At 38.4% G+C, this 12,710-nt stretch overlaps 1 protein-coding gene and 1 long non-coding RNA gene across 2 annotated transcripts in view; both read right to left on the bottom strand.

Annotated features, from left to right (window-relative positions):
- LOC134571854 (uncharacterized) overlaps positions 1 to 12,710 on the bottom strand; it is a 618,817-nt gene that overhangs the window by 298,495 nt on the left and 307,612 nt on the right. The gene's annotated exons all lie outside the window — the stretch shown is intronic.
- SYNGR3 (synaptogyrin 3) overlaps positions 8,471 to 12,710 on the bottom strand; it is a 53,308-nt gene continuing 49,068 nt past the window's right edge. Inside the window, exon 4 of the mRNA XM_063430483.1 lies at positions 8,471 to 9,444. Within this exon, the coding sequence (XP_063286553.1) occupies positions 9,235 to 9,444 (210 nt within the window). The 3' untranslated portion in view covers positions 8,471 to 9,234. The remainder of the gene's footprint in view (positions 9,445 to 12,710) is intronic.

The raw sequence follows: 12,710 nt of genomic DNA, 5'->3' as shown, positions 1-12,710 counted from the left end.
TTTTCAAATCCCTTTTACAACCATCATTCCTTCCCAGTATTGTCTTCACATGAAGACTACTGTAATGGGTTCTGTAGAACCAAAAGTGTTAATTTAAATTTTGTTGTGCATTGAATCTTTGCCCCAGTGTTTGGAGTCTATAACATTGCAGTGTAGCCTGTGTTAATGTGGAGACCAGGTGTTCACAGCTTGTAGCTCCGTTTCATGTTTATATCTTGCTACCATGAACCACCAAAAACAGGGCATCAAAGGAGCTTGTCAGCTGTTTAAACTGACCCCTATTGCTGTCCTGTTCGTTTACAGAACTGTGCTTGATGCTAGTGCAGAGAGCGAGAGACGGACTTTGCATTTTCCACTTTTTCCTTCTTTCGACTTTGTCACTTTAAAGTTCTTACCTTAAAACTCCCATAGTCCTTTTGGTGATACTAGTTTATTATAGTAAATCTAGGGTGGTTTATTTTCCACAATTTTTCCAGTTTTTAAAAGTAATTTAGGGTATATAATCATCATAATGCAGTCTATTAACGATCAGAACAATAACTTGGCTTATACTTGAACTACGGATGCTGTAGGTATTACAGCAGTGTACATTATTGGCTATTTGTGTTGCACATAATGTGTCATATCTGAGACTCGGCAGCTCTGGACTGCTCTAGATAAGATGTTTGACCAGGCATCACTGTTTGGTAGCATGCTAGCGTACAATCAGTAGCGGAAGACGTCTACCCATGCTCTGTATATCTAATTTTCATTTTGTAGGAACATCCATTTGGACTTCACACACAAATGACTTCAAATTACTTTATTCACTAAACCACAAATTGGCATCTATTTAAAATTTGTATATAAACCCCCTTTCAATGCAAAGACTTCGTCTGAGCACATTTTTCAACTGGCTAGAAAAAGAAAATAGTTTTTGAATACACATTGCATTTTGAATTTACCGCAGAACATTTGCCAGTAAATTAACGTTAGTTTATTTTTATGGGTTTTCATTTCTGGAACTGATTGTGTATTGTTTAAATACTTATGGTGCTTCTAACACCTGTTGACTAACAAGTGATTTTAGAAAACAATAAAAATTCAGAAAATCACTTCTACATCAAAGATCAAGTGTGCTGCCAGTTTGTCTTTCCTCTTTGCTTCCTTGTAATTAAACACAAAAAGCAAAATGCAGAAAAAAAAGTTTGTCTCGTGTTTATTTTTAAAAAAAAATTTTTTGTGTTTTCCTTGTCTAACATCCAGTATTCAAACAATATCGACTAACTTTCTGAATCATATCTGCTGAATTGCATCCATCACCAATGTGGATGGAGCCTGTAGAAGAGCCTTTTGATATATATTTTTCATAAGTATCTCTAAACTACGTAGTTTAATGTTATTTTTTATTTTAGTTTTTGTGTCTTTTATATTTGGCTAGATGGGAATGTAGACTATATAAAGTCATTAAACTTGCATGGAAGGTTAACTATAGTTCATTTCATTGGACAGATCTAATGTAATGCTATAACAATTAGTATGCTTGAAATTTAAATGTTTTTTGGCACCCTTGACAGTTTCACTTATTATCCAAAAAAAGTTAGACTTGACTTCTGTCTGACAAATCAATGGAAGAGGTAAGAAAATGCTGAGTTCCCAAGTATTTATAAAGGGAGAAATGTATCTGGATTATAAGGATAGGAACTGGGGCTCATTTAGACCTGTAACAGACCAATTATGCAAGTTAATTTTAGGGAATTCTCTGTTCTATGGGAGCTATCGAGGCAGACCATATATGGGAATATACGGATGTAGGGGTCCTATATGCTGAAGTAGTAATCATACAGGACAGTCGGTCTTTGTGGAATAGGGACATTAAACATATAGTTATATCTTCATGGAGACATCAGGAAGTCCTCCATATCTATCCACTTACCCTCCGAAAGGTGAAAAGGAACACACATCAGGAACGTCACTGTCCTATGGTTCTAACTTTTATTTTTATACGGTTGTCATTTATTTTTGTTACTTCTTCGCGGACTGTGGAGGCTTGTATGACTTAGCACTGCCTTTGGTGTTTATGAAGGTGGTAGTTTTTAGAGAAATTTCAAGGTAATTTGTTCCCACTTAGGCTACCCACCTTGGTCCTCTGACTACTATGGTATAAACAAGAACACTTTGATAAACATCCACCATTCTCTTTGCTACCTGCTCCACTGAAGAGTATTGGGAAACCTCTTTTAGAGTCTTTCTGCACCTTTTTATCGTTCATTATTTAGCGCAAAGTTGTTGCCCTGGGTGCCTCATCATCCTCGTCCTGGGCAGCCACACGGATCTGGAAGGTTTGGCGCCAGTGATAATCTAAACTCATTAGCTGACTTTCTCAATCCATCGAGGCATGGCTCCACGTGTCATGTAAACCAGGGGTAGTCAACTTTTTAATACCCATCGCCCATTTTTGTATCTTTGTTGATGGTAAAATTTCCTTACTGCCCACCAGTGCCGCAGTAACCAATTTTATAGCGCAAGTGCAATTTTTTGTTTACATTTTTTTATATATATATATATATTTTTTTTTTTTAGAAAGGACTTTTAAAAATAAATATGTATTTAAATTAATCTATTACTTTGTGTGTGTGTGTGTGTGTGTGTTGCGAAGGGTGCATAGGGTCTATGCTGTGTGTAGGTGGGTGAGATGTGAAAATCTATCTTACCCCCCCCCCGCCTTCTTCTTACCTTTTATCAGGGAGGGGGGGACATAAGTCTGCAAGCCCTTGTGGTCCAGTGGTGGCATGTTCACTTTTGCCTGCAGCTCCTCCGGCTGCAGGCTGACCTCCTGCGTGCACAGCACTGTATCGGAGCGTTGCCATAGTAACGCACGGCAACGCTCCAACCAGCCTGCTCGCAGGAGGGACACAGAGCCTCCCAGGTCTTTCCCTCCCTCTGCTGGAACTAAGTGCCAGCTGGCCAGTGAGGGAGATCTTTGATCTCATCACCAGTCCGAGAGGGCTTACAGCAAGGCTGGCTCTGCATGGGCCAGCAGGGGAGATGAAATGATCTCCCCTGCTGGCCTTGGTCCATGGTCATCGAGGCCCACCGGGCGTTACCTGCAGAACCCACCACCGCCCACCTAAAATCTTAAACTGTAGGGACCAGGCTGACGACCCATGAGGTAAGCAAATGTTTTACATAGCAAACATGCCAGAGGCTCTGCACACAGACACCTTCAAAAAAGTTTATTTTTTTTAAATATGAACAAGCTTGCCATGTATTAACCATGGGCAGCTCTGTATCCTGCTTTGACCAGACACACAACAGATAAAGAAGCCGCAACATTTTCCAGTTTTGTTTTTTAATTTTAATTTTATTCTTTTGTAATGTACAGAAAACAACTTACAGTTTGACACAAGACACTACTGAAAATACACAATCACAGATTGTTCTTTCAGGAAATACAGTATATACAGAGAATTGTAAACATGTCATTTTGTCCCCAGACACACAGGCCACGCCATCCACAAATAGTCACATCATAGAACAGACACGTTTTGAAAGTCTTCCCGTATCTCAAAGAGGCAGCGTAGAGATTTGGTTACAGTTTACAGTGAGACTCCATTGAACCTTGTTTCTCTACCAGATTCGAAACAGGAAACGTTTATCATGGATTATGGCAAATGTAGACCCAACATCAGCTAAGGGCAAAAATCAGTAAAGTCTATATTTATGGCAGTACTGAACTTACAGCTCTTTGTTTTCCTAAGTGTATATAGTTCCATTTTTTGACATAGGTGGGGATCTGGTAGAGGCAATGTTTGGTATGTAACTGTTTGTATTTGTATGATTCTTTGTCACGTAAAGCTATGCTCATGGTAAAAATGTCCAGGCAAAGTACAACGTGGCAAATCATACGTTGGTTTTATTTTACTAAAACCCAACCAGTAACTCTCCAGATCTTGGGTTTCCATTCTAATTGTTTTAAGCTTACTATTGCCAAGAATCATGGAACTTTAACAACTGCTGCTCTTGGCTATCAAAGTTCTGATTAATAGTGTATTTTATTATTTCATTTTTCTGATTCTTATACACTTAAATGAGCAGTTTGATAAGCCAATTCAGATCATAGATATCAAAGTCCAAATGATTGACCCAAAGAGCTACGCATCTGCTAGTGCTGTGTGTCTCCGCTGACCCTCAGTAGTTCAGGCTATATTATAATGCAAATTGGAACAGATTTAAGACCTTCCTAAACCCTGCACATCTGACCGTTATTGACAGATGGTTGGGGAACCTCTATGCTAGCAGATGGGTTTATGGTAAAACAAGTAAGTCGTCTAAGGGTCAATGTTGATCTCATGAAGAATTACTTCTGATGCGTCCCTACAGCTTTGTACAAAAAAGTTAACGCAAGTACAGTATTTATCACCACAAAGAACGTGTAAGACTCACTTCTCAATTCCAAAAACCTCCGGAAAAAATAAGGCCACTGTGTATAGAATATTAATCTAAACTCTGTGCCAGCCTTTAATTTGAATGTAGACCTCTCTGAAATCTTTTAATTATATGCCGTGCATTGCAATATGAATTGGCAGGGAAAGGGTTCAGTATAAAAGCTGCGTTGGCAAAAAGTAGAAGCATTGGTAATATTCTAAATTCACAACTAGGTGGTGCTCTATAGTCATTATTACTGACACTTTGTAATTGAATATGGTAATCCCTGTTCATTGTATGGAGGTAATGTTACTTACAGCCCAAGTAATGCAGATGGATGTACATATGAACTGTTTTTGGCACAGGACTTGTATCTGGGTATATATTGGCATTATGGCAAAGAACCACCAACCAATGCTCAGTCGTATCGAAATCCCTGCTTCTGCTCAGTAGCGCCAATTGACAATGTTACCTGTGCTAGTCGAGTCCACCATGTTTATCTGGACACATACTAAGCCCACATGCTGAAATCCTACTAGTGATCATTCAGAGAGAGGAGCCCTGCAGTTTATTAATCCACATTGCGGGGCAGTGCTTTTCCTGCACTGCACATCAGTCTGTATATGTGTCCTGGGAAACTTAGTGGATAAGCCGAACACATGTAGTGAGCCAGTGAATACTACATTTTGACTATTTAGTTTTCAGGTAGTCACGATAGTCACCCAGACCAATTCATCTCAACGAAGTTTGGGTGCAGTGTCCCTGTCCTTTTAACTCTGCAATATAGAACCATGGAGTTTAAATCCACCTCTAGTGGCTATCATACTGACAGGGGGACACTATAAAGAACTATAGCGTCTCAGCACTATAGCGTTGAGAATGCAAGTTTGTATCCCTAACGCTATATAGTTCGTTTCACACAGGGGAACCCAAAAGGTATTTTTTTTTAAATACAGTTTCCATGATGCTTTGTCATAAGAAAGGCATGCAAAGTATCATGGGAGTTGTAGTTATACAACATCTGAGGATCTACCTTTTGGGCACCCCTGGTTTAACACAATATGTGCTCCATTATTTTTTTTTATTTTGTCTAAGAGGGAATCGATACTCTGCTTAAGAGACATTGCATAAATATTATTACAACGTAAATGGAATAAATATTTATACGGCAGATTAACATAGTTGTAATTGTAGCTTTCAGATTAGGGGATTTATTCACTAAACACAATTTTCTACCATTGGTAAATGTCCCAAAACTGATCAGACTTTATTTGTAACAATTAGAATTCTTTTGTAATTATTTGAAGAATAAACACTTCGTGAAAAGACGTTGGGGCTAAGAGCTAATAGCTTTTTTCTGTACTGAAATATTGGCCTGATTTTTGCAATTCTATTCTCTATAATACATTGCTTACTGAATGAACCCTTTTATAATAATCTTTCTGATATCATATGATTGAAGTAGCACATTACAGAGCATTCGCAGCATTTTTATTTTTATTATCTTAAGCAGGTTAAAGGGTTATCTATCTAGAGATGAGCAAAATACACTACTGAACTGAAAATCCAATCACCAAATTCACGCTAAAAGAGCCAAACCCACTAAAGCAGAATTGGAAAATTTTTCCAAATTGGTTCTGGTTGCCTAAATCTTGCCATTCGGTTTTCAATTCACTGCAATCTGATGTTTAAGTGAATAAACCTCAAAGTCAACAAATCTCAGAACAACAGAAGAAGTAAAATGTTCTTAACGCTACAACTTGTGCAAAACAGTTCTTGTCCGGATCATTTTTGTGACATTTATAGAACCTCTAAGAACATACACAGACCACGTGCACTTTGTAAAACGTCACCAATGAGGTAAAAGCCCTGCAGCCAAAACACCACCTGTATGTGTTTGGTTTTGTTGTACATTTACACATTGATCTATATAAGACACGGTGCACACACTGAAGGTAACAGAACATTAGTCACACATGTTGTCATTTAACGGTTCCTCCAGTGTTCCCTCTAAGCTGAAAGAAATTACTATTGCTTTATGTATTATCTTAAGCACAGGAAAAATAAAACAGTGGATTTTTTTGCTACATATTTCATGAAAGATTCCAAAAATTTGGAAGCATTAATATATATAATACTTGTATTTCTCTGCATTCAGCAAACAATAGCTACCAACAAGTACAATTCATTGTGGGATCGCATTTTTTTAAATTTTTATTATTATTATTTTTTTAATAGTGGGAGCTTTGATAATGTCATGATCTATTCATGTGTCATTTGGAACAATTGAAGTAGCTCTCTAGTGGCTTGTTCGTTAAAAGCACTGTACAAAACCACAAGATGTCATCCATTGAGACTTGAAAAAAAGTGATTTTACTCACAGCATCATGAAGGTTTTACCAGTACGAGTGTTGAAGAGTGATACCAAATAACATCTGTGGCTATGAGAAATTTAAGTCACTTGTCAGTTTTTACAGGCTAATTCACTTTTTTCACATACATGTACAATTTTAATAGCATTTAAAGAGTTAACGACCCTCATTTTATCATATCAAATAATGTCCCCTTGCCTGTCTTTACCCCATTAATATAGAGTGGAGGTTCAGATGGGGGCTGTTTACACACGCACAAACTCTCCAGGTGCTTAGCTATATTAAAAGAGTGTTTGTTGTCACCTGTCTGTCACTTTTAATGGCAGGCCGTGGCAGAATAGAGTCTGTCTGCCAATAACATGACGCAGATTACAAAGAGGAACTAACACTGCACTCGGTTCTGTCACTTGCATGCATATTATCCAATTCAAACAACCATCAAAACAAATTATATTCCTCTAGTGAATATATATATAAACATTAATACACAGTGTGTTCTATAGTAGTATATTATGCACCATATACTAATCTTACATGCTAATTTCAGTAGGATGTCAGTGACCTGTGTCTCGATGGACTGATTTAAAAGTGATTATCGGTCCACACTGGGTTAGAAAATAAGCCCTTTAGTATTCTGGTTGGTCACTAAGGCAGCCACCATTAATTTACTGGACACCCGTCACTTATTCATGCCCATGGGTTGCACATGAAAAGTGCTTCCCTGTAATATGAAGCATCCACAAACTGCATGTGGGAAAACATCTATTAACTCCTTAAGGACCAAGCTTCTGGAATAAAAGGGAATCATGACATGTCACACACGTCATGTGTCCTTAAGGGGTTAAAGTGAGAACCTCTGCTTGCCTGATTGATTTCTCTCTTGCAGCATATGGATTATTTATACCCAGGGTAGCACTTTTTATAATGTGACAATCAGTGTGATGGGTGTCTAGGGAAAGTGGTTGTTATAATCCAGATTTCGGAAGTCTGGTTTTGAAAACACCTTCCAACACACATATCAAGGTCACCTTGGCTGAGAGTAATAGGAGTTACAGTTTTAAACCCCTTCAGGACACATGGCACGTGTGACATGTCATGATTCCCTTTTATTCCAGAAGTTTGGTCCTTAAGGGGTTAAACTGGGGGCAGAATACAGCTTGCCCACCTCTGTTTTAGGGAATAGCTTCTATTGTTCTATTGTTTTTTTTTTTTTTATTCGGTGATAAATGTTTTTGTTTTTTTAATTAATCTGGTGTTATATCAACATTTTAAAAGAAATTGGAGTTGTTGATATGCTCTTTAAAATGTATTTTACTACCTTGAGACATTCATGCGCACTTTGCGTATTGAGTACAACTTGCAAGGACCCATTTCCTTAACCGTCAGTGTTTTCCATTTAAAGACCTACTTTTACAAAGACCTAACAATAAAATGTTTTATTAGTTGCCATAGTAAAAAAAAAAAAAGCTTAAAACACACAACAACAAAAAATAGATTAAAAAAAAAGGAATTGTTGTTTTTGGTTAGAAAAAAAAGACTGCACAAAATCAGCCATACCTCGGCTGTTTGAGACATTTCACACAAAAAAAAATATTTAAAATATTTAGAAAGAGACCCTCATTATATTGATATCATGTAGGTAAAGAACCACCAATTGATTAATGTTAGATCATTTAACCTTAAATGGCTGCCATAATACACATTGAAAAATGGACCTTGGCCCGGGGATAATCTTAGGGTATCAGAGTATCTGAGAGAGATTCTTTTTTTTCTAATCATTCCATATGGGCCCTTTTCAGAGTTTTTCTGGATAGGAAGGTAAATTCACACCTAAGTCACCGTAGCCGACCTGAAAACACTACTGACTTGGAGAATTTTTACATTTTGGACTGAAATTTGAAAATTCACTTGGAGTCCTCGACAATTCACATCATAATAAATAATCCTTAAAGTTTAAATTATAGAATAAAGGGCCAGCCAGCGCAATGGTCCTGCTTCCTGGATAGATATATGTTTTGGCGTTTTAACATTAAACCTGTACGCTATTCATTTACTTCCAGACTGTTGAGAGCTGTTGCACTACCCATCATGCTTTGCCCTAATCATATGCGAGTCGTACAACCAACAACAGCTGGGTCTGTACAGACTGGCTACTTCGGCCTTAGAGGGAACACTGCACTTATTATTTTAATTTATTTTTTTTCTTTTCATTTAAAAAAAAAAACAACCCTTGAAGATATCACATACAAGCAATCAATCAATTACCACTGTACAGAGTGCACTGTAGATCTAAATAATTGAACAAATCACCCAGCACTTAAAATCACATCTAGAAAGTAGAACATTTTTTGTTTTGTTTGTTTTTTTTGTTAGATATCCATCAATTCTCTGTTCTGTATCAGTAAACCTGCGCTATCTCCGTAGAAACATCCCAGGGGTTGTCCTCTTCTCTCCCTCAGTAAGATGGCACTTGGTACCCTTTGAGGCTAGGGTCCACGTTTTCGGTGAAAGGGGGACTCTGGTAAGTTTCTGTATTTTCTATTCCACTGCCCGTTGGGTAACCTGGGTATCCAGTACTGGGTGCCGTGGCAAACTGATCCGTGGCAAACAATGACATATCTGTCCCTAGTCGGTATCGTTGCATTGCTTTAAAGGTTAGGGCGACCTAAGTGAGATTGAGGTTAAAGTGTTAGTAAAGATGTTATAGAAAGGTTAAGACATGCTTGGTAAATAAAAGGTTAATGTATAACTCAAGCCTAGTCAACGTATCAATGGCCGCTCAAACCCTACTGTTGATATGTTTTTCCCACAATCCTTTGCTTCCCTTGCATTAGAATGTTGTGTGGAATTCTCATCATAGACCAAAGGGGGTCATCGATATTCTCAACATTTGGCTCAGTAGCCCAAAGACACACACAGCAAGTCCAAGATGTACATACAGTTTCAAACTCCTAGACACACATGCACAGATACAGACACCTAGATACAATTATTTGCACGCTGATTTTAGCCAGCCAGCCGTAATCCATAAAACATCGCAAACTCCCAGCGCTATTGCCCAAGAGAGCCTTCAAACAGGGCCTTCAAACAGGGCCATGCAGTCTGGGAATGGGCCATGTCTTTTACAATGTGATTACACCCTCCGGTGTTCCCTGGAATGTCCCAGTTTGACAGCACATTACTGGTCTCTTCTTTGCTATGTCCTAATGGCGGATACGCCTCGTGGAAAATGTAGATTGGAAACATTTTAGCCATCAGTGGCTTAGGATAATGGGAGCTGTACTCTGACTCTACCACTGTTACAAGTGATCCCTGTTATAGAACTGCCAGGTTATAATGTAACTTCTGCCAGTCCGTGTTAGTTAGGGGTTAATGGGATGAGTAAAGAGCAATGTTAGGATAACCGCTCTTACGGACCGTATCCCAATCTGATTACTGAGAGCTTGGCGGGTGACAAGGAGGATTGGAAGGGCTTGAAACACATCTTTGCTCTTCTTCGACAAAGGCTAAACGTTTAAACCTCTCCAGGGTGCAGAGTGACAGATAGCCCTGGAATACAATGGGATATTTACTGAGAAAATGATGGACTGCATAAACCTGTAAACACATCATCGAACTGGAGGTTCATCACATAGATTTAGAGCAGATCTGCAACCTCCCCCCCCCCCCCCCCCTGAAATGAGTATTAAATATTTAATAAAGATAGAATTTTTGTAAATACTGATTATGACTATATCAAATTCACTGAAATTCCAACCCAGTCAAGAGATATAGAGAGACGGAGTAGGGACTAATTTGTCTTTGTATTTCTCCCCCGCCTAACTTTCTAAGATCCCCCAGAAGGAATTGGCTGTGTCTATGGAGGATCCCAAAGAGACCTCAATGCTGTACTCAGAGTACAGAAGTAACTTTGGTTCCAAAGAGGACATTACGGTTCAAGATGGTGGAGCTCACAAAGGACAGGTCAAGGTAAGTAAACTCATCTTTACCTGCCTCTCCTGGCCACCGGACCCCCAACGCCAATGTCACCGTCGGGGGTCTTTGCAAATTCAGCAAAGTACCCAGACAGTGAGATTACCCCTTTAATTGAACATACAGGGTATTATCGCCTTGTGTTGTTATTATATATCAGCAAACAAAGGATAAAGGATGCAGGTGTATTGGGGCTTTTTCACTAATTTGGGTACCATAGAGATTTGACGCAGTAATTGCATGGTTTAGGCCAAAATAGTTAACCTGGGAAGAATTTATTTACAGGTTACTGTAGAACACAGGCTGTTTAAAATCACGGGCTTCACTCTCTGCTGACATCATCCAAACGTTAACTTGACGTGAGCTGCTATGCAACTGAAACCACCGCCAAGTGGCACACGGGGATTTATTCGATAAACAAAGCAAGTTGTAGAGGACTGAAAACCAAATTGAAAAATTTAGGCTACAATTTGGAGAAATTCTCAAATTTATCTATTATCTGCGACTTTCTTTTGCTTATATTTTGAAATTCAGTTTACAGTACGAAGTAACTGGGAGGGCCCACATTGAGTTGTGACCAACAGTTGCTTCGGCACTGGAGCTTAATTAACATTCTGATTGTGTCGTTCTAAATGCTTCAGGAAGAAGACCCATAAGGTAAAACATATGCGCAACAATAACTTTAAACGGTATTTGTTAGAAAACAAACACAAACACAGAGTTTTAAATACACCTATGTAAAAAAAACGAAAAAAAACAACAACAACAAAAGGAAACAACATAACAAATCTTCCAGAAATTAAATTGATCTGTTGTTGTAAGGGGAAATGGTTTCCTAACCACATGTACAATGCATAGACAGCATAAACAATGACCAGATCGCAATATCCAAGCTAAAATAGCTGAATGGGCAAATTTTCCCAGATCATTCGGTTTTATTCGCTAGACCAGGGATAGGCAACCTTCGGCACTCCAGATGTTTTGGACTACACCTCCCATGATGCTTTGTCAGCATTATAAGTGTAAGAGCATTATTGGGGATGTAGTCCACAACATCTGGAGTGCCGAAGGTTGCCTACCCCTGGTCTAGCGAATAAAACCTTTTAGTGAAGTATGGTTACATTATACAATAGGGAACGGAAGTCCAGAGAAATTAAGATGGTAGAGAAGATTGAAAGGGGTTGATGACGTGTAGTGCAGGGAATGCATTGTTGGGGTATCAATAAATGTAAGGGTGCACGCTAGCTTATTAGAGAGATTTCAATATTGTTGAATCTAGAACTAAATAGTTATTGTGTTACTCGTTTTTGTTTTTTATATTGCTGTGTTTTATTTTTAGATATTTTTAATTATACAACTGCTCGTAAAAATATTATTAATAATATGATACAATGTATAACATTTATTTAACAATAGAGTATAAATCCAACCTTTTTGATTTGCCTGGATTCCCAGTGATATTTCGTAGCGTGTTAGCTCGTTCGAGCAGAGCCCTTCTTCACCTGGTGTCTCTGTCAATATTCTGTATGTCGATTACTTGTTGTCAAATTTCCCCTTTCTATAATTGTAAAGCGCTGTGCAATATGTTGACGCTACATAAATGATCATAGTAATACTAATTATCTAATGTAATAGTGCTCATTTTATTGACTTTGGAAGCAGGAAAGACTGAGTTAAAGGAAGTCTATAGGCCCCAAGACCGCTTCATCTAAATCAAGTGGTCTGGATGCAGTGTCCCTGTCATTTTAAAACGGCAAATGGAAATGTTACCATACTGCAGTGATGGCAATGTTTACAATGCAGGGTTAACACACCTTTAGTAACTAGAGGTGCTTTTGCAGCTATAACCAAGTTAAAGTCAGTTATAGCTCAAATGACTCTCATTGAGAACATTGAATGGCGCTGTGTTTTACCACGCATGCGCACTAGCCTCCCAATGTTTCCTTAGGGGGGAAATTT

Source organism: Pelobates fuscus, chromosome 8 (assembly GCF_036172605.1).
Source record: "Pelobates fuscus isolate aPelFus1 chromosome 8, aPelFus1.pri, whole genome shotgun sequence".
NCBI lineage: Eukaryota > Metazoa > Chordata > Amphibia > Anura > Pelobatidae > Pelobates > Pelobates fuscus.
This window is presented reverse-complemented; position numbering and strand designations above follow the sequence as displayed.